The sequence below is a fragment of the Antechinus flavipes genome, chromosome 5 (genome assembly GCF_016432865.1).
Source record: "Antechinus flavipes isolate AdamAnt ecotype Samford, QLD, Australia chromosome 5, AdamAnt_v2, whole genome shotgun sequence".
NCBI classification, from domain to species: Eukaryota; Metazoa; Chordata; class Mammalia; order Dasyuromorphia; family Dasyuridae; genus Antechinus; species Antechinus flavipes.
Window position 1 is genome coordinate 150,898,477 of NC_067402.1, and position 19,690 is coordinate 150,918,166.

General features: G+C 32.4%; 1 protein-coding gene across 1 annotated transcript in view; it reads left to right on the forward strand.

The window, feature by feature from the left end:
* Nucleotides 1–19,690, forward strand: part of GNAI1 (G protein subunit alpha i1) — a 101,583-nt gene that overhangs the window by 74,725 nt on the left and 7,168 nt on the right. The window contains exon 5 of the mRNA XM_051961912.1: nucleotides 5,212–5,340. Coding sequence (XP_051817872.1) covers nucleotides 5,212–5,340 — 129 coding nt within the window. The remainder of the gene's footprint in view (nucleotides 1–5,211; nucleotides 5,341–19,690) is intronic.

The window sequence follows — 19,690 nt, forward strand, 5'->3', positions numbered from 1 at the left end:
ATGATTATAAGGAGGTCCTAGAGAAGAAATCCTGTCCATCAATGTAGATGGACAACTAGCTCTCCTATTTGTAGTTTTAGATTATTTGAGCTACTGACAGGTTTGAATAATGTACTCAGGGTCAGATAGTCAATATATTAAACACAAGATTTGAATCTAGACCCTCCAACTCCAAAGATAGCCCTTTATCCACCTAACTACACTAATAACTTTAAAGAATCATTATTTTTTTTTTTGCCAAAAAATGTTTGAATGGTTCTTTACTACTTATGGCCCTATTAAGTTAAGATTTAAGCACCTATATATAATATTACATTGTGTATCAATATTAATGGGTAAGAACTATCTGGGACAACTCTGTTTTATAAATCTCTTCATTGATCGTTCCCTGTCTTTGTTTGCCACTATCAGATTAATCATCCAAAACAATTCTTTTATCAATTATGTTTTTTATCACGTAGTAGTCAACACATCATTTAGCTTAGAATGCCAGACTTTTGATCCTGGTTCTAATACTAACTGGGCTTACAAAAGCTGCTAACAATCTTTCTAAGACAGTGTTCAATTCTTTTTATCTGCAATGCTTTTCCCATCCTTTATATGCAAGGGGCAGTTCTGTTCTCGCCTCCTTTACCTATCCTTTCTTGACTACTTAGCCTCACATTCCCATGTACCAGTCAGACCTTATTTAGCACTCATTATGTGAACCATATATTTTGCTAGTATCTATATAATGTCTGGACTTAAGCTTTTCCAATAGGAGGGTAGAGGTAGATCTGAAGCTAACCAACAAGGAAGAGACAGATGCCTGGGCAAGTTGCCACAATATTATTGCCAAAGGATCATTAAGAGCATATACCAGTATAACTACTGGTGACACTGGTGAGTCAGTCAGACACCTGGCAAATTTCAGGGCAAATTGTATAATGTTGTGTCTCCTCAGAACTCACATAGGACTTTGGATCCAAAGAAAGAAATTTCTCTGTTTGTGGTAAAGTAGCATATGATGAAGATACCCTGGCAATTTCTTAAATAAGTGAGTCTTACCTTGAAATTCCTAGAGTTGGAAAAAATAAGTCTATTTCACTTTAATGTTTTAAAGGTAATAATTGCAATTCAAAATTGAATTAATAACATTATTTTCCTTTAAGTATGTAACTAGAACCTAATTTTGTTGTTGACTTTATTAATACTATGCTGTATTGTTAACTTAAGCCAACAGGCCAGAAATATCCTTTTTTCATAGACTAGAAATCATTTGATATAAATAAAAACTCTTGTTTATAATGCCATTCCATTTAATTTAAGCCTAAAAGAAGGCATTTTTATTGAATTCTACTGGACCATAAGGGAAAATCATTTGAGGTCTATGTACAAGAAAACAACTAATGTTTGAACAGAATATCTGTTCCAGTAAGGAGACTTTCAAATACACTACATCCTCATTAGCTAGCTAGAGTTAATGAAGAATAAGAATAGGAAATATAAAATCTTATTCTGTAACTGCCTGTCTATCTGTCATTAGTACAGATTCTCATTTTTCTACCTTCCCTCTATCTTTTTAGGTCATATCTTACTATGGTACAGCCATATCTCATTATCAAGGATGTCATGACATCTCATTCAATTTTTATCCATGTCCTCATATATATCATAGAGAATTAACATAACATATAGGGGGCACCTTTATATGTTATGAGTTTTTTAAAAAAATAGATTCATTATTTAGCTTGTCCTTTTTATTCCTTGCTAAAAGTGGGGGAGGGGAGCATAAAGACCAAAAAAAAAAAAAATACAATGCAAATTAAAAAGAAAATGACTAGAATTTGATCTAGTTAAACAAGTGCTTAATTTTGAAAATGTGAAATTGATAAAACTAAAGATATTGATTCTGACTATAATCAGCCCAAAAGTTTACTTGTAAAGGTCACCACATGAAAAAACTCAAAAAAAAAAAAAAAAGCATAACTGTTTAGCCATCAAGCACTTATCTCTTACACAAAGGAGGTCAAAGCAGATAAGGTCAGCACTACTTTTTAAATACAAGCTAACTTAAAAAATCTTAGAGGAGGACAGAGGGAAATTATAAGTAGCTTTATTTTGTGAAATAGTGAAAAACAGAACAAAAAATAAGTCTCCAGATGTTCAACATGAGACCCAACTAAATCAGAAAATCTGAGAACAATTTCAGATTAAACTTTTGAAGTAAAGCAAATAATGTGTCCAGTAATAAATTTGCCAATTTTTCTATAGCAGACTGTTTTCATTACTAATGATAGTGCCATTTCCACATTTGAACTCAGGATTAGATTCCATATATAATGTATAGCAATGAGATCAAGTTAGGAATATGGAAGGATCTAACCATAGGATGCACAGAATAAATCTATGCTGATTTTACCATGCAAATAAAATAAAGAAATAAGATAAACTATTTTAAATGCTTATCATCATTTATTCTTGCCTTAAAGTTTCTCCAGTCTTCTCATTGACAGCTAACATGGACAAATCCTTATTTATACCCATTGCCATCAATCCTAATTAGTTGTATTATTTGGACTAAGAACACTCTCATCTATGGTTTTCTTCTTTTTTTTTTTTAATTTTTGACCACTTTTCTGAAGCTATTATCTTATATTTCTTTTCAGGCCAAACTCCTGAAAAAAGCAATTTGCATTCATTACTCAACTTGTTCTTATCTTCCCTTCCTTCTTAGTCTCTTACAGTTTGTTTTCTGGCCCTATTACTCAACTGATTTTACTCAGTGAGGTTTCTAATTATTGTTATTTAATTATTCAGTCTTGTAAGAATCTTTGTGACCCCAAAGAGCATAGGTTCACAGATTTTTTTTTCCCTTGGAAAAGACATTGGAGTGTTTTACCATTTCCTTCTCTATCTTGTTTTACAAATGAGAGAACTGAGGCAAACAGGATTAAAATGACTTGCCCCAAAGTCAGATAGTAGGTATCTGAAACCAGTTTTGACCTCGGGTATTCTAGACTTCAAATTCAGAACTCTATCCATTCTACCATTTAGCTGTTTTTTCCTAGTTATAACCAATTAAATCACTTGGCTTTTTTCAGTCATCTTACTTCAACTTCCTGTAGCATTTGGTATTATAGACTATACTGCTCTCCTGGATGTTCTGCTCTGTGTGATAATTACCTTTTCTCATTTGCTTCCTACCTGTCTGAATCTTACTCATTTTCCTTTGTTACTTCATAATTCCATGTCCTATATCCTAATCAAGTTTCTGCTTTTGCCCCTCCCCAAAGCATTTGTCTGAGCCCTTTTTTGTGTGTGTCTCTACATTTAGCAAGTTTATCATTGACCTTTAAGTGGATGACTCTCAGAATTATATATCCAGCCCTAGTTTCCTAAGTCTCTCTTTGGAGTCTCTTTTTAAGATATCCTATACTCATCTCAACTTCTTCATGTACCAGACAGAACTTATTTCCCGCTCACTCCAAGTCATTTCCCTACTTCCATGTTTCATTTGAAGACACTATCATCCTAGTCGTTAAGGTCTGTAGTCTCTGACTTATCCTAGACTTTCTCACTTTAATTGCTGAATCTTGTTGATTCCACCATCACATCTCTTTTATATGTCCTCTTTCCATTCATTTGATTGACACCCTAGTTCAGACCTCTCAGTACCTTTTCCCTGTGTGTTTAGTATCTCCTAGTCTCCTCCTTTCTTCAAGTTTCTTTTCAGTTCATTCCATCTTCCACATATACCTTCAAAATAGTGTTTTTTTTTTCCTTTAACACAGATCTAATCATATCACTTAGCTGTATTTACCACTAACCTTCAGTGATTATTCTCCTTCTCTCTGTAGTATCAAATATAAGCTTTCTTGTTTGTTATATAAAGTGTCTTTTTTATTAGTGTTCTCTCCATAAATTTATGTTTTTGCTTTTTTCTTTGCTTGTTATACCGTCTCAGTAAAATGTACTGAAATATGGTTACATAACTGAGCTTTTTGCAATGTACTAAGGTAAGAGATAATGAGCTGCTGAGTGACTTGGAAGAGATCACTTTAAATTAGCAAAAGAAAGAAAAAGTTATGGAAGATTTGAGTTTCAGGCAGGTTTTAATGAATAGAAGAAAAAGAAGATTATTTTGTGGTTGGAATGGCACCAGCAAAAGTGAGTTACAGAATGATAAAACAACTATTTATTTTGTTATCTTCCAGTTTTTGCCTGTTATTTACTAGCTAACAGTTATATTTCTCAAAGAAATATTCTGTTAATCCTAACCTATATCCTAGCAAATGTAACCACATAAAAAACTGGTTATGCTGGTCAAATGAATCCCATGACAGAGCAAGAAAAGCTAGTTGACTTGAATGAACTGCTTTTGTATAAATAGTAGAAAGTTGACTGGATAGAGAAATAGAAAATAGAAAAAACTAAAAAACAAAAACAAAAACAAAAAACAAAATCTGATTGTGGTGTTAACAGTTTGAGAGAAGTTTCATGAAAGAATTACTACAACCTTTTATAAAAAAGTTCCCCAACATAACTCATACCATAAAGCTGTCACATAGATTGCATAGATATATAGCCACAAAAAGTTGGGCAGATTCATTTTTAACAAAATCCAGTGAAGTTAGGTGTGATACTCAAAAATTCAAAGAATAATCATTTCATTTATGTGGGCATATATTCCCCTATTACAGAATGCAGTCCCTTTGTACCTTTGTGAAAGTTGTTATACCAGGAAATAATTCATGAATTAATTGAATGAAGAATATTGTTGTGAGCCACTCTACACTTGGATTGATCCTTAGGCATCAGATCACTGTCCAATCTGTCTGTGTCAAAGCTTTACCATCCTGTTAAAGGAATACATTGTTATCAGATGTTCTCTCACTAAACCCTGAATACATTTAGAAATTAGGAGTAAAATTAGACTTGTTGCTTTTATTTGACTTACATATTATTCTGGATTTTGCTTTTATTTCTACTTCAAATGTATTTTTTTTACTTAATTTTTTTTAAAAATTCATTTTACTTCAGTAGGAATTTTCATAAATGTTTAGGTCTCAATTTGATCTTTGACTAACATCTCAGAACAAGTACTAAGAAAATGTTTTACTTATTTTTTTTTTGTTGTTGTTTTGTTTTTTTGGTGGTGGTGGTGGTTGTTTTTTTGTCCTGCTAGTCCATCTTTATTGGTACGATTAACCTACCATATTTTTCCCCCAGCTACTTGAATGACTTGGACAGAATAGCACATCCAAATTATATCCCAACACAGCAAGATGTTCTCAGAACCAGAGTGAAAACAACAGGAATAGTTGAAACACATTTTACTTTCAAGGATCTTCATTTTAAGTGAGTGTATAACATACGCATGATATATGTTTTACATATAAAACTCATTGCTTAAGAAATACAAAGCTTAAATGTATAAATATTTAAAGACCTAAATGTTGAGAAGTGATAAATTGTTTTCTCAGAAATGGAAAATATGAGTTTCCAATGAAAAAATATAAGAAGTAAACATTCTGGGAGTGATATTTAAATTTTAGCAGAAAGATATGGAATTTCTACCTACCCACCTTAATTTTAGGGGCAGAGATTTAAAAATAAATTTTTCTATAAAGTTCATGAACAAAAATTGAAATGCTAATGTTATTAAATTATGATATTATATATATGTGTGTGTGTGTGTCTTTAGTGAAAATTAATGTCTTCACAAAATATCCAAGTTATTAAATTATTTGAAATAATTAAATTTTAAGTTATTGAATGATGTGAAATAATGTGAAATAATTAAAAATTTGAAAATTTCTGTGGAGCCATTTCTCCTTTCTTTGGCTATAGATCTGTTAATTAGCTCTACCTTTGTGATTTCTCAGTCTTCTTGCAGAGTATTATATTACACTTATCAATTGTTTACATTGTTATTTGATATGAAATGTTCTTTTTTGTGGATAAGGGAACTAAGTACCAAAGGTTAAGTGGAATGTCCTATTAAATATTAAAGCACTATATAATTTTTATCAGTTTAAAAAAGAGCTCTACAAAAGGTATAGAAAAGCCACTGGATTTGTAAAATCCCAAAATAGTTTTTTTTTTTTTTGTTTGTTTGTTTGTTTGTTTTTTAATATGAAAGGATGCCTGCTTTATTCATAAAACTGAATGGTGTGTTTTTTTCTCATCTTTTCATTTCTGATTGCTCCCTTTTTCTTTTATGTTAAAACTTTCATGTTTTAATTTTCCCTCTGACTTTCTCATTTTTTCCCCATTTAAATCTTTGTCATTAAAAAAAATCATATGTATTACCTCTATTCACTTTATTCTCTTTATCTTATCTTTTGAAAAGTTTAAGTTCATGGAAAATTAAGGTGTATATTTCAAATGAGATAGGAAATTATATTCACATGATCATAAAGTTCTAGGGACAGGTGTGCAGTATCAGGACTGCTCTATTTCATTTGTTTCCAAACCAATCACAGGTTGTTCTTATTAATTCTTTCATGTTAGAGTTACAATTTTGTTTTTAAAATGACCAATTTTAGATTCCAATAAAACAAATGGTGTATTTTATGTTATGTGTCCTTTTTTTCAGGATATATTTAATATTGTTTGGTAAATGTCTATAAAGTCTCTAGCACTAAGAATGTTTCCAGAAGCCTCTCATTCATTGAGTAGACTATTAATCTATTGAAGATTCCATTATAAAATGGCATGGACCCAAAACCATTATTGGCATGTCAGCTAATTAGTTGACTTACGCTATGTTGGAGCATTACTGGGTTTTAGGGTTGCAGTGAAAAAGCAAACACACTCCCTGCCCTCAAGAAGCTTACATTTTAATATGAAACACAACATATAGGTAGATAGGTATATACAAGACAAATATAGAGTAGAATGATGATATCCTTGGAGAGGAAGTTAACACAAGCTGTAGAAACAAGGAGGAGCCTATTACGAGAATTGGTGCGTCTGCTTGATCTTAAAGGAAGCCAGGGATTGTAAGAATCAAATGATATGAAAAACAACATTCCAAATATGAAGATAGCCAGTGTATAGAAAATAGAAGCAATAAATAGTTGGTATGTAAAAGGAACAAAAAGAAAATCAGTGTGGTTGTGCATCATAGTGTCTATTCACCAGTAATGTGTTTAAAGCCTGAAATGTTAAGCAGGAACCACATTGGCGAGATCTTTTTTTTTTTTTTTAATTTTCAAAATATATGTAAGTATAGTTTTAATATTCAACCTTGAAAAACCTTGTGTTACAAATTCTCCCCCTCCCAACCCTCTCCCCTAGATAGCAAGTAATCCAATATGTTGCACAGGAAAGTTCTACTGTATATATATTTCCACATTTATCATGCTCACAAGAAAACAATAGATCAAAAAGAAGAAAAATATGGGAGAGAAAACAAAAAGCAAACAACAACAGAAGAGTAAAAATACTATGTTGCAATCCACATGCAGTTCCCACAGACTTCTCTCTGGGTGCAGATGTCTCTCTTCATCCCAAAGTATGTTGGAATTGACCTGAATCGTCTCATGGGTGAAAAAAGCCAAGTACATTATAATTGATAATTGCATAATTTTGGTTTTGCTGAATATAGTGTTATTTTTGTTCGATTCACTGCACTTAGCATCAATTCATATAAGTTTCCCCAGGTCTCTCTGAAATCATCCTGCTGATTGTTTCTTATAAAACAATAACATTTTATAACATTTATATACAATAACATATTCATCCATTCTCCAAACAATGAGCATCTACTGAGTTTCCAGTTTCTTGTGTTTTCAAAAGGGCTGCTACAAATATTTTCTCATGTGGATCCTTTTCCCTTTTTTACTGGGATATAGACCTAGTAGAGACACTGTTGTATCAAAGGGTATGCACAGTTTGATAGTCCTTTGAGTATAGTTCCAATTTGTTTTCCAGGATGGTGGATCACTTCACAACTCACCAACAATGTTTCAGTGTCCCAGTTTTACAGCATCCCTCAAACATTTATCCTTTTCTTTTCCTGTCCTCTTAGCCAATCTGGGTGTATATTGATATCTCAGAGTTGTCTTAATTCGCATTGCTCTTATCAGTACTGATTTAGAGCATTTTATTTTCTTATAACTAGAAATGGCTTTTTAATTTCATCTGAAAATTTTATGTTGATATCATTTGACCATTTATCAATTCAAGAATGGCTTGCATTCTTATAAATTTGAGCCATTTCTCTATATATTTTAGAAACTAGACCTTTATTAGACCCCTTGGATGTAAAATTCCCTCCTTTCCCCTGTTTTCTGCTTCCCTTCTAATGTTTTCTGCATTGGTTTTGTACAAAAAGTTTTTAACTTTCAGTTGGAGAATGACTGAATAAGTTATGGTACATGAATGTTGTGGAATATTATGGTTCTCTAAGAAACAATCAATAGAATGGTTTTAGAGAGGCCTGGAGAGAGTTAGATGAACTGATGCTAAGTGAAATAAGCAGAACAAGGATTCCATTGTACAGGGAAATGCTGGAATTCTTACTAACTGCTAACTAATTAGAGTTGATCTAATCTTACAAGAAGATGTTTTGGGCAGAACCTGAAACAAGGTACTAAGTAGAACTAATTAATACAAGGCTTGTGTTCACACCTTTACTCATTGGAGTCCACAAGTATGCTAGCTTCACAAAGTACACTTTCTAACTTCAAGGGAGTCCACACCTCCCTTAAAGCTCGTTGGGCCAGAGAGCACTATGGGAGAAAACCCATAATCCCATTCTCTCAGAAGAGTCAGATAAAAGGCCAGCGATGAGGGATCTATGGCAGAATACATTTTTTCCTCTTGGCTGGCTGGTCGCGCTGGACTCGAGAGGAGCGACTCTGGTGCAGAGAACACTTTGACGGATTTCAGTGGAGCTACGCCAGAAGCCCTCTCTCCGCGGCAAGTTGGTGGCTGGGCTCCCCAGAAGGAGACAAGAGAGACATTCCATCTCTGTGTTGGTTGGAGGCTGAAGAAAGCAGAGGCAGAGGCTGAAGGACAGAACCTTTGGATTTGGAGATATTCGGAGGGCTCTAAGCCTCTAAGCCCTGTGTTTTGAGAAGAACAAGAACTCCAACATTTGAACTCATAACAGGGAAACAGCAAGATTATACGATGATCAATTCCATTGGATTTGGCTCTTTGCAAGACTGAGACATTTTGAGCCAATTCTAATTATCTTGTGATGATGAGAGCCATCTGTACCCAGAGAGAGGACTAATGGAACTGAGTGTGGATTACAATATAGCATTTTCACTCCTTTTGTTGTTGTTTCCTTGAATTTTATTTTCTTTCTCATTTTTTTTCCTTTTTGATCTAATTCTTCTTGTGCAGTGAGACAATTGTATAAATTCATATGCCTATATTGAATTTACATATATTTTACCGTGTTTAACATATATTGGATTACTTACCATCTAGGAGAGAGGGGGTGGGTAGAAAAGGGAGAAATTGGACAAAAGGTTTTATAAGAGTCATTGGTGAAAATTTATCCTCCATATGATTTAAAAACAAAAAGCTTCAATTAAAAAAGTTTTTAACTTAATATAATCAAAATTATCCATTTTGCATTTCATAATGTACTCTAATTCTTCTTTGGCCACAAATTCCTTCCTCCATAGATCTGAGAGTTATACTATCCTTTGTTCTTCTAATTTACTTATAGTATTTCTCTTTCTGTTTAAACCATGAGTCCATTTTGACCTTATCTTGGTAGGGTGTTAGATGTATATCATTGCCTAGTTTCTGCCACACTAATTTTCAAATTTCTCAGCAATTTTTGTCAAATAATGAGTTCTTTTCCAAGAAGTTGCGGTCTTTGGGTTTATCAAACACTAAGTTACTCTAGTCATTGACCATTGTGTCTGTTCTTCTCTGTTTCCATAATAGCTATTTATGGTCAGGAGTCTTTTCGCTTTTTTGCTCATTTTTAGAGGTTGAGGTCTGCTTTTACTATAGTAGTGCAAAGTAGATATTTTTCTTATCTCTCTCTACAGGTGACAGGGGGTTCATACTTCCCTGGGGTTGGTGCTCCTAATTTCCTTACCATGCTGGGTGGGTATGGCCAAGTCCCACATTATGCTACTGTTGGAGGCTCACTATTTACTTTCTGTAGTTGTGTTGGAAATCTCACGGCTGGTCTGCTGTTCCACTGGCTTCTGAACCAGGACAGAATAGAAAATTCTGTTGTATTTTGGTTACCAGCTCCCACTAGATTACCCCTGCACACACAGGCCACTCTGTTCTGGGTCTTAATTCACTCTGTTGTGTTGTGCCTGCCTAGGACTGCAATCCCCATTGAGACAAACATTTCCTGAAGTTCTTGCAAAATATCTTCTGCTGGAAATGTGTTACACTCCAAATATTTTGGATTCTATCACTCCAAAACCCATTCTTTCACTTCCAAAACCCAATTTGATCTGCTGTTGATCTGGGGTAAGGCAGGAAGAGCTCAAAGACCTGTCAACTCTCTACCATCTTGCTCTGCCCGTTGGCAAGATCTTTAAATGCTAAATAAAGGAGTTTACACTTGATCCTCAATTTAATAGGGAACTTAAAAATATATTGAGTTGGAGAATGGGTGAAACAATCAGACCTAAATGTTAAGAAAATCTCCTAGCAAGCTGCTTGGAATTAGTAAAGACATTGAACAAAAAAAGTCTTAATTAGAAGGGTTATTGGAATAGTACAGTTATAAAGTAATAGAGGCCAGTTCTAGTGTAGAAACTGTGTGAATAGAGAGAAATCCTCAGAAAGAGAGAGAATTAGTTTATAATATAAAAGCATCCCTTTAGAGGAGATTAATATTTGTACATAGAGATTGTGAAACTGTTCTCGAAAGTCCAGGACTAGTATTGCATTAATAATAATACAATTTTACTCATGGTCTCAGCTAGAACAAAACCTAACAATCACCCAATAATTTTGGAAAAGTTCTACACTCTAAAATTAGTTGCAGTATAGAACATTGTAGGTGACAGGCATATTCACCTGGGAATTTTACTCAGTAGTTTAGTTTACTTGATTACCAAAAAAATACTTACTGTATATTCATTCACAGTTCATCTTTTTTTTGGGGTGGGGGAGAAGTGGGGGAGCTGAGATATTGAACATAATTAAGCTTTCTAATAACTAAAGTTTCTCCAAAATGGGACATTTTTTGTCTTAAATCATTTTTGGGTCTCTTTATCAAGCAAATTTTATATCACTCTAAAGAAATAGATTTTTTACACTAAATTTAATTTAGCATTTTCTGGATTACTCAATTATGATTAACATCCTGTCTTCCTTGTATTTTGTAATACAGCTTTTTTATTTCATTCTTCTGTTATCTTTTTTTTTCTGGCAATCTGTCTAATGTTACTTCTCATCCTGTCAGATTTTAATAAGTTAGTTTCTCTCTAATTTTAGCTTTTCCTTTCTTTAACAAAACTTGTTATAAATTATAAAACATTAGTAAGCCATCAATAATTTTAAAGCTGTCTTAATACTGGAAAGTTTATGTATTTATGTATGTCTATGTTTTATGTATTGCCCTGAGTTTTAGGGGTAGAGTTTTAGAAAAAGTACCTAGCACTTCAGGCATATTCCCTGAGGAGAATTTGCTACAAGGAGACAAGTCTTAAATAAATTGTAAATGCAGGAATGAGCTGAAATCAACACTATTGGAAAAGTTCACCATTTGAAAAAATAATTTATTCAAGATTCAGAAATCTTTTTTTCACTTATTTGTTACTAAGAGCTTGTTCTACAAGATTGAAGTTGCAGGTATCTGGCCTCCAGATAAAAAGAAGGATTATTGCCACATTTTTTTTTCTTTTAGTAATCATTACAACGTGATTTCCATTATGGAGTTCTTTGGCACAGACCCCAAAGTGTTAGAATTGTTATGAAGCTCCAGAATATTTCCTAGCCTTCTAAAATTCATTGTTTACTAACTTCAAGAATAAATTAAAAATGTTGGAAATGAAAAAAAAATAGGTGAAAATGGGTTATAGATGGATTGTGTTCTTTGCAAATAGAGAGAATAACAATAATCACAGGTCCATTAAAGTAAGGAAGAAACTATTGATGCAGATTTGTGTAGAATACCATTTTCACTTATCACTGTCAGTTTATAGTTTATGGTAAAAAAAAAAAAAAAACACAAACAAACAAACAAAAAAAAAAAACCTAAGACCTTCACTCATTATGTGCCACTAAGTACCTCTGGGATTCTTTATCTTTGCTTCTTTAATACCAAACAAGAATAAACATCCCCAATTATTTTTCTCACCATTTTAAGATATTTAAGATGTTGATTACTATAGTCCCATATCAGAAGCTGCCTTTTAGATATCTCAATTTTGTTTCATAGTTATCTCAAACTTAATATGTTCAATCAAAGTAGAATTCATTATTTCCTCCCATACCCTTTCTTTTCCCAATTACCCTATTTCTTTTGAGAGCTGCCACTTACTTTCCAGCCATTTAGGCTTATAGCCATAGTATCTACTTTAATACATTCCACATATCCAGTCTATTGCCAAACCTTATCATTTTTACCTTCAGAACATGTCTAGAATATATTCCCTTCTCTCTATTCATAGTGATTATTTTGTTGAAAAAAATTAATCACTTATTAACTTTAAGAAATTATTGACTCAAATATTAGAACATAAAGCAGATCTGCTATATCATTTTTATTGGGTTTCTAAAATTCTCATGTCTTTACCAGGCAAGTATAAACTAACCTGCTATATTAAGTGATAACTCATGTTTTTGTTTTGTTTTGTTTTGTTTTTGTAGACAAAATATGTATTTCAGATGAGATAGCATCTTATATATTTAAGATAATTTAATGCCTTAAAGATAATTTTGGATTATTTAGGAATTCTTGAATTATTTTCAGTCTTATTTTTGAACTGGTAATAATAAATTACTATTTTTGACAAAGTAATGGTGTCATTTTTCCATAAGTATAATGTAGATCTGAGAAGAATAAAAATGAAAGTATATTTTGGATGTCCTCAATGAAAAGACTCAGTATATTTAAGTTGAACAAAATACTTATCAGTATCTGGTGTTAATTGAATTTGATGACAGTTCTCTTTAATTCTCTTCAGTCATTTCAGGCATGTCCCATAATTCATGATCACCATTAGGGTTTTCTTTGCAAAGATAGTAGAATGGTTTTCCATTTCCTTTTCCAGCTCTTTTTACAGATGAGGAAACTGAGACAAATAGAGTTAAGACTTGCCCAGGGTCATCCAGGACAAACATGATCACACATGTGTATAGGTGTGCATGCATACATGCATGTATATTATACATATACATCTACATATAAGATAATTTCTAAATTAAATAGGTCTTATAATTATATATAAGAAATACTGATGATAGAAATGTAGGAAATATTAAGAATAAAAAATAAATCATTTTTAATATTTATTTTTTAAACCAACTTCTTATAATATTTAGGTAGGATGGTTTTATTTAATCCATAGTTTGGCTGGCAAAGAGTTCATACTCTTTTATAGACCATTCTAGGAGAAATGTCAACTCTACCAACTTCTTGTATACTAATAACCTGAAGGCAATGAGAGATTGTGATATCATGAAGATCATATAATCAATCTGTGGTAGCAGGCCTTGACCTAAGGTCCTCTTAAGTCTGAGATCTGCCCACTTCTTAATTTAAACTTTAAGTATCTATAAAAAGAAATTTAGGGTACTGATCCATTTCTTTAACTATTCAAGTTATTAACTTTTGGGTCACTCCACGTTCCTCTGAAATTCTTGACTGCAATATTTTTTCTTGATATTCTAATTATTGTCCCTCTCTCCTGCAAATTACTTTTTCCTACTTTACATTTACTCATTTGTGTATATGTTTTATTGTCCTACTCCCAGCCCCCTATCCTATCCTTAGTACTAGATTTTAAAATAGGGACTTACTCATTTGTGGCTTTGTACTCACTAGTGTACCTACTAAACATTTAATAGACAATTTCTGTTTAGGCAACCTTGTAGCTGAAACTAAGGAACTATCTATCATAGTCATGTATATATACACAGGAACTTGCTTAGACATTCATCCACAACCCTAGCCCTGATCTTTGCCAACATAAAAATGTCACCTCACCATTCATACCTCTAAATGAATAGTTATTAAAAACACAGATTTTCCTTAAGTGTTTAGAGCCTCACCTCTTTCCATTATCTTTGCATGCAAATGGAGAAATGAAAATGGTATTGAGTCCTTGTGATTTCACTTTTCCTTGTATTTTTTAAAATATATTTAATCTTTGTCCTTTTTTCTAGGTGGCAATTAAAATTTTCCATTCTCCCCAACTAGACTTTCAATCATCACTAACTTCTTTTATATTCATCATCACAATTTAAACATTTCCTTTTTTGATAATCCTTTCTTTTTAAAATAAAGTATATTAGTAGGAAAGATATTACTTGTTATTGATGCGACAATTCAGATTTAAAGTCTTTTTCTGTATTTACCCCTGATTTATTTGTTAATTTTTTTTTTTGTTTGGTTTCCTAGACTGCTTTGTTTTATGGAAGACTTTAGAGAAGGGTTTTTTTTTTTAATTTTCTTGTAAAACGCTCATAAAATTTGTGGAGCATAATTAAATAATAGCAATAATAATTTATTATGATATTTTTGTATTCCTAAAAGACTAGGTTAAATATTCTGAAATCAGGTTTGATTTTTCTTTGTTCAAATTATTTTTTTTCCTCTGTGAAAAAAAATTCAGACAGGCATATTTTCATACATAATATTTTTCTTATATGTTTTTAAGAGTCGTTCTTTATTGATTTAAGTGCTGGACTTTGATGACAATATTAAAGAATACTCTTGGAAGATATTGCTTCCAGTCCTGATTGTGAAAATGACTCTGAGACTTTGTAAAAACAGTTTACTCTCTCAAACTTCAGTTTCCTTATGTTTTACATGATGAATTGAATGAAATGTTTTCTAAAGTATTTCCAGCTCTTAAGATCTGTATACATATAACTATTCAATCTGTATTTAAAATTGTCTTTCTCTCTCTTTTTTTTTAATTTAAATTTTATTTTATTTAATAATAACTTTGTATTGACAGAATCCATGCCAGGGTAATTTTTTTACAACATTATCCCTTGCACTCGCTTATGTTTCGTTTTTTGCCCTCCCTCCCTCCACCCCCCCCCAAGATGGCAAGCAGTCCTATAAATGTTAAATATGTTGCAGTATATCCTAGATACAATACATATTTGCAGAACTGAACAGTTCTCCTGTTGCACAGGTAGAATTGGATTCAGAAGGTAAAAATAACTCGGGAAGAAAATCAAAAATGCAAATAGTTCACATTCGTTTCCCAGTATTCCTTCTTTGGGTGTATCTGTTTCTGTCCATCATTTATCTATTGAAACTCAGTTAGGTCTCTTTGTCATAGAAATCCACTTCCATTAGAATACATCCTCATACAATATCATTGTCAAAGTGTATAATGATCTCCTGGTTCTGCTCATCTCACTTAGCATCAATCCATGTAGGTCTCTCCAAGCCTCTCTGTATTCATCCTGCTGGTCATTCCTTACAGAGCAATAATATTCCATAACATTCATATACTACAATTTACCCAGCCATTCTCCAATTGATGGGCATCCATTCATTTTCCAGTTTCTAGCCACTACAAACAGGGCTGCTACAAACATTTTGGCACATACAGGTCCCTTTCCCTTTTTTAGTATCTCTTTGGGGTATAAGCCCAATAGAAACACTGCTGGATCAAAGGGTATGCACAGTTTGATAACTTTTTGGGCATAATTCCAGATTGCTCTCCAGAATGGTTGGATTCGTTCACAACTCCACCAACAATGCATCAGTGTCCTCGTTTTCCCGCATCCCCTCCAACATTCATTATTATTTTTTCCTGTCATCTTAGCCAATCTGACAGGTGTGTAGTGATATCTCAGAGTTGTCTTAATTTGCATTTCTCTGATCAATAGTGATTTGGAACACTCTTTCATGTGAGTGGTAATAGTTTCAATTTCATCATCTGAAAATTGTCTGTTCATATCCTTTGACCATTTATCACTTGGAGAATGGCTTGATTTTTTATAAATTTGAGTCAGTTCTCTATATATTTTGGAAATGAGGCCTTTATCAGAACCTTTAATTGTAAAGATGTTTTTCCAGTTTGTTGCTTCCCTACTAATCTTGTTTGCATTCGTTCTGTTTGTACAAAGGCTTTTTAATTTGATATAATCAAAATTTTCTATTTTGTGATCAGTAATGGTCTTTACTTCATCTTTGGTCACAAATTTCTTTCTCCTCCACAAGTCTGAGAGATAAACTATCCTATGTTCCTCTAATTTATTTATAATCTCATTCTTTATGCCTAGGTCATGGACTCATTTTGATCTTATCTTGGTATATAGTGTTAAGTGTGGGTCCTTGCCTAATTTCTGCCATACTAATTTCCAGTTATCCCAGCAGTTTTTATCAAATAATGAAATCTTATCCCAAAAGTTAGAATTTTTTGGTTTGTCAAACACTATATTGCTATAGTTGACTATTCTGTCTTGTGAACGTAGCCTTTTCCACTGATCAACTAATCTATTTCTTAGCCAATACCAAATGGTTTTGGTGACTGCTGCTTTATAATATAATTTTAGATCAGGTACAGCTAGACCACCTTCATTTGATTTTTTTTTTCATTAATTCCCTTGAGATTCTCGACTTTTTATTGTTCCATATGAATTTTGTTGTTATTTTTTCTAAATCATTAAACTATTTTCTTGGAAGTCTGATTGGTATAGCACTAAATAAATAGATTAGTTTAGGGAGTATTGTCATCTTTATTATATTCGCTCGGCCTATCCAAAAGCACTTAATATTTTTCCATTTATTTAAGTCTGACTTTATTTGTGTGGAAACATTTTTGTAATTTTGCTCAAATAATTCCTGACTTTCCTTTGGTAGGTAGATTCCCAAATATTTTATGCTATCAACAGTTATTTTGAATGGAATTTCTCTTTGTATCTCTTGCTCTTGGATTTTGTTGGTGGTGTTAAAATTGTCTTTCTCAAAAACTGTCTGAAGTCTGTCAGTCTATAGTTTTCTGGATTTTCTAGACTAGGAGATTATTTTGATAATAACTTAGAAATTGGTGGTCAGGCTGTCATTTTTTTAAAAAAAAGTTTAATATTAAAATTCTTAGATGACCTCAGCAAGCTTTATTGTGCTTTAGTATGATAATTGTTAAAGTTCTTAATACAAAATCTGATCTTGTCCCCCTCAGTACTTAGTAAATTCCATATTGACTTAAAAAGTCAAAATGTCTGTCTGCTTGGAGGTCAGAACACAAACATCAATTATTTTATTCTTTAATTTAAAGTAACAGAGAGGGAATTATTGTTGGAATGGGAGGGAAAAAAAACTTGGCAGGAAGTTATGATGTCATCCTAAAGTTAGTGATTGGGAAGAGGATGATTGGGCACAGGCTAACAGGCCCTCTAGATTTAGAAAAGAATATTTTATTGTACACATCCTCAGGGATTGAAGTGCTTTAGCATTAATCAATCCAGGAATGAATGGAGCCATCAAAGAGTGAAATTCTGAAGTTATGAAGGGAATCATTTTTCCAGGGAAGAAAAATGGGATTTATTTGAAAGGTTTCATGTGGTGGCAGAGGCAACTCAACAACAAAAAAAAAATCTTAAGATTGTTAAAAGAATGTACAAAACTCAGAAGCAAGACCAAATTCCTAGTATAGTTTTATGTCCCCAAAATTATCTTAGAGATACTAACTCAGAAAGAATTGAGACTAGGGCTGGGAGAGATTAAGGACAAGAGAAAAAAAGAATTTTATTGGAAGAAAAAGAAAATCAAAGAAGGGCTCTCTTCTTTCCTTGCAGTAGACAGAATAATAATTGATAACAAAAATAATTAGAGCTATGCAATTCCTGTCTTTTCTGTTTTGTTTATCAAGGAGAATGACCTTTAAATTGGAAATGACAGAACAAAAATGATCAATGGGAAGTTGATATCAAAGATTAATAAGAAAATAGCAAAAGAACATCTTAGTAATCTTTCTCTGTGCCTTACTATTCCTAATCCTGTCCCTCACTTTCACCTTAGGCCTTTAGTTATTCTCTACTCCTTGGTCCTTTTGCAGTTTATTATCCCTGCAATGGTTACATCATCCTTCCTTTCCTAACTCAACTTCTTGATGAATCATTTTAACTCTATACCATTCTCTACATTTGAAATTTTTGGCTCTTTGGTCTTTTGCCAGACTTTATTCTCCTCTCTGTGTCAATATTCTGCTAAGTATTTATTACAAAAAGAAATTCAAAAGACAGTCTTGCTCTCAAAAAGCTTATTCTATATTCCAGCTATAGTGGCATATTTGCTGTCCTCATATACAATATGCCACCCCCCAAAAATCACTTATTGTTCCCATGCCACCAGAGTCTTCCATCCTCACCTTTACCTCCCTAAACTGCTAATAAATCTCAACAAATATTATCTTCAATTTATTCAGTATATATTTTGTCCATATGCAACTATTTGCATGTTGTCTCTCACTTAGAATGTGTGACCTTGTTTTAGGATTTCTTTGTATCCCCAATATTTATCCATAGTAATATTTACTAAATGTTAGTTGATGCCTTAATTTTTTTCTAGGTATTAGTAATGGAACATAGAGCTTTAGATAGGTACTTGATTATTATATTGCAAATACTCAATATGAAAACAAAAATTATTTCTTTATTAAAATATGGAAATAACGAATTTTCTAAATATCAAGATTTCAAAAAAGCTGGCCACAGAATCATGATTACCTCATTCCTTCCCTGAATCAATAGAAAATTCATATATGAATAATTCTAGTTGTTGTTTTCTGACTTAATAGTGCCAGGTAGTAACATTCCCTTGGTTCTCTTTAAATAACCACATTGGAATGGTTATACAGAGTTATGGATTTGATCTCTGTGTAAGAAGTTTAAATCCAAGTGTAATATATTTATTCCTTAAGTCATAAAGGACATGAGAAAATAGATATGATTCAACACAGACCATCACCACTACTGGGAAAAAATCTCAAAAGAAATGACCATCTCAAAGTGTTATCTTCTTTTTAAAAAGGAAAAAAAAATAATAGCTTTATGTCTTTGATTCATTTTCAGATGAAAGTACTTATGCTTAAACATAATGTCATATAAAACATATCATATAATTTTAGATTTCTGGATTGTATTTTATACCTATTATGCAGTCACACTGAGCCAACACCAAAATAACAATCAGTCTTTCTTCTTTGAATTTTCTTTGTTCCTCAGCCAGCTGGCTTTTACTCTATGCAATTCACCAAAAACTGTTCTCACTTATGTAATTGTTTACCACCTTCTGGTTAAGTTCAATATCCTATTCTCAATCATTATGTCCCTTGACCTGTGGTCTGAAGGAATATCACTTACGTCATCTTTGTCCTAGATTTTTTCCTCTTCATCAACTAGTGAAAAATGTAAGATGCTTCCATCATAAAATTCTCATTACCTCTAATTATCAGTTGAGGCTTTAATGAAGCAAAGAATTATTTTATATAGCAACATTGAAAATACTATACAATATACTAATTGGTAGATAAAATTTAAACATAACAACTAGGTTGTTGGCAGTCTTTGAACAACT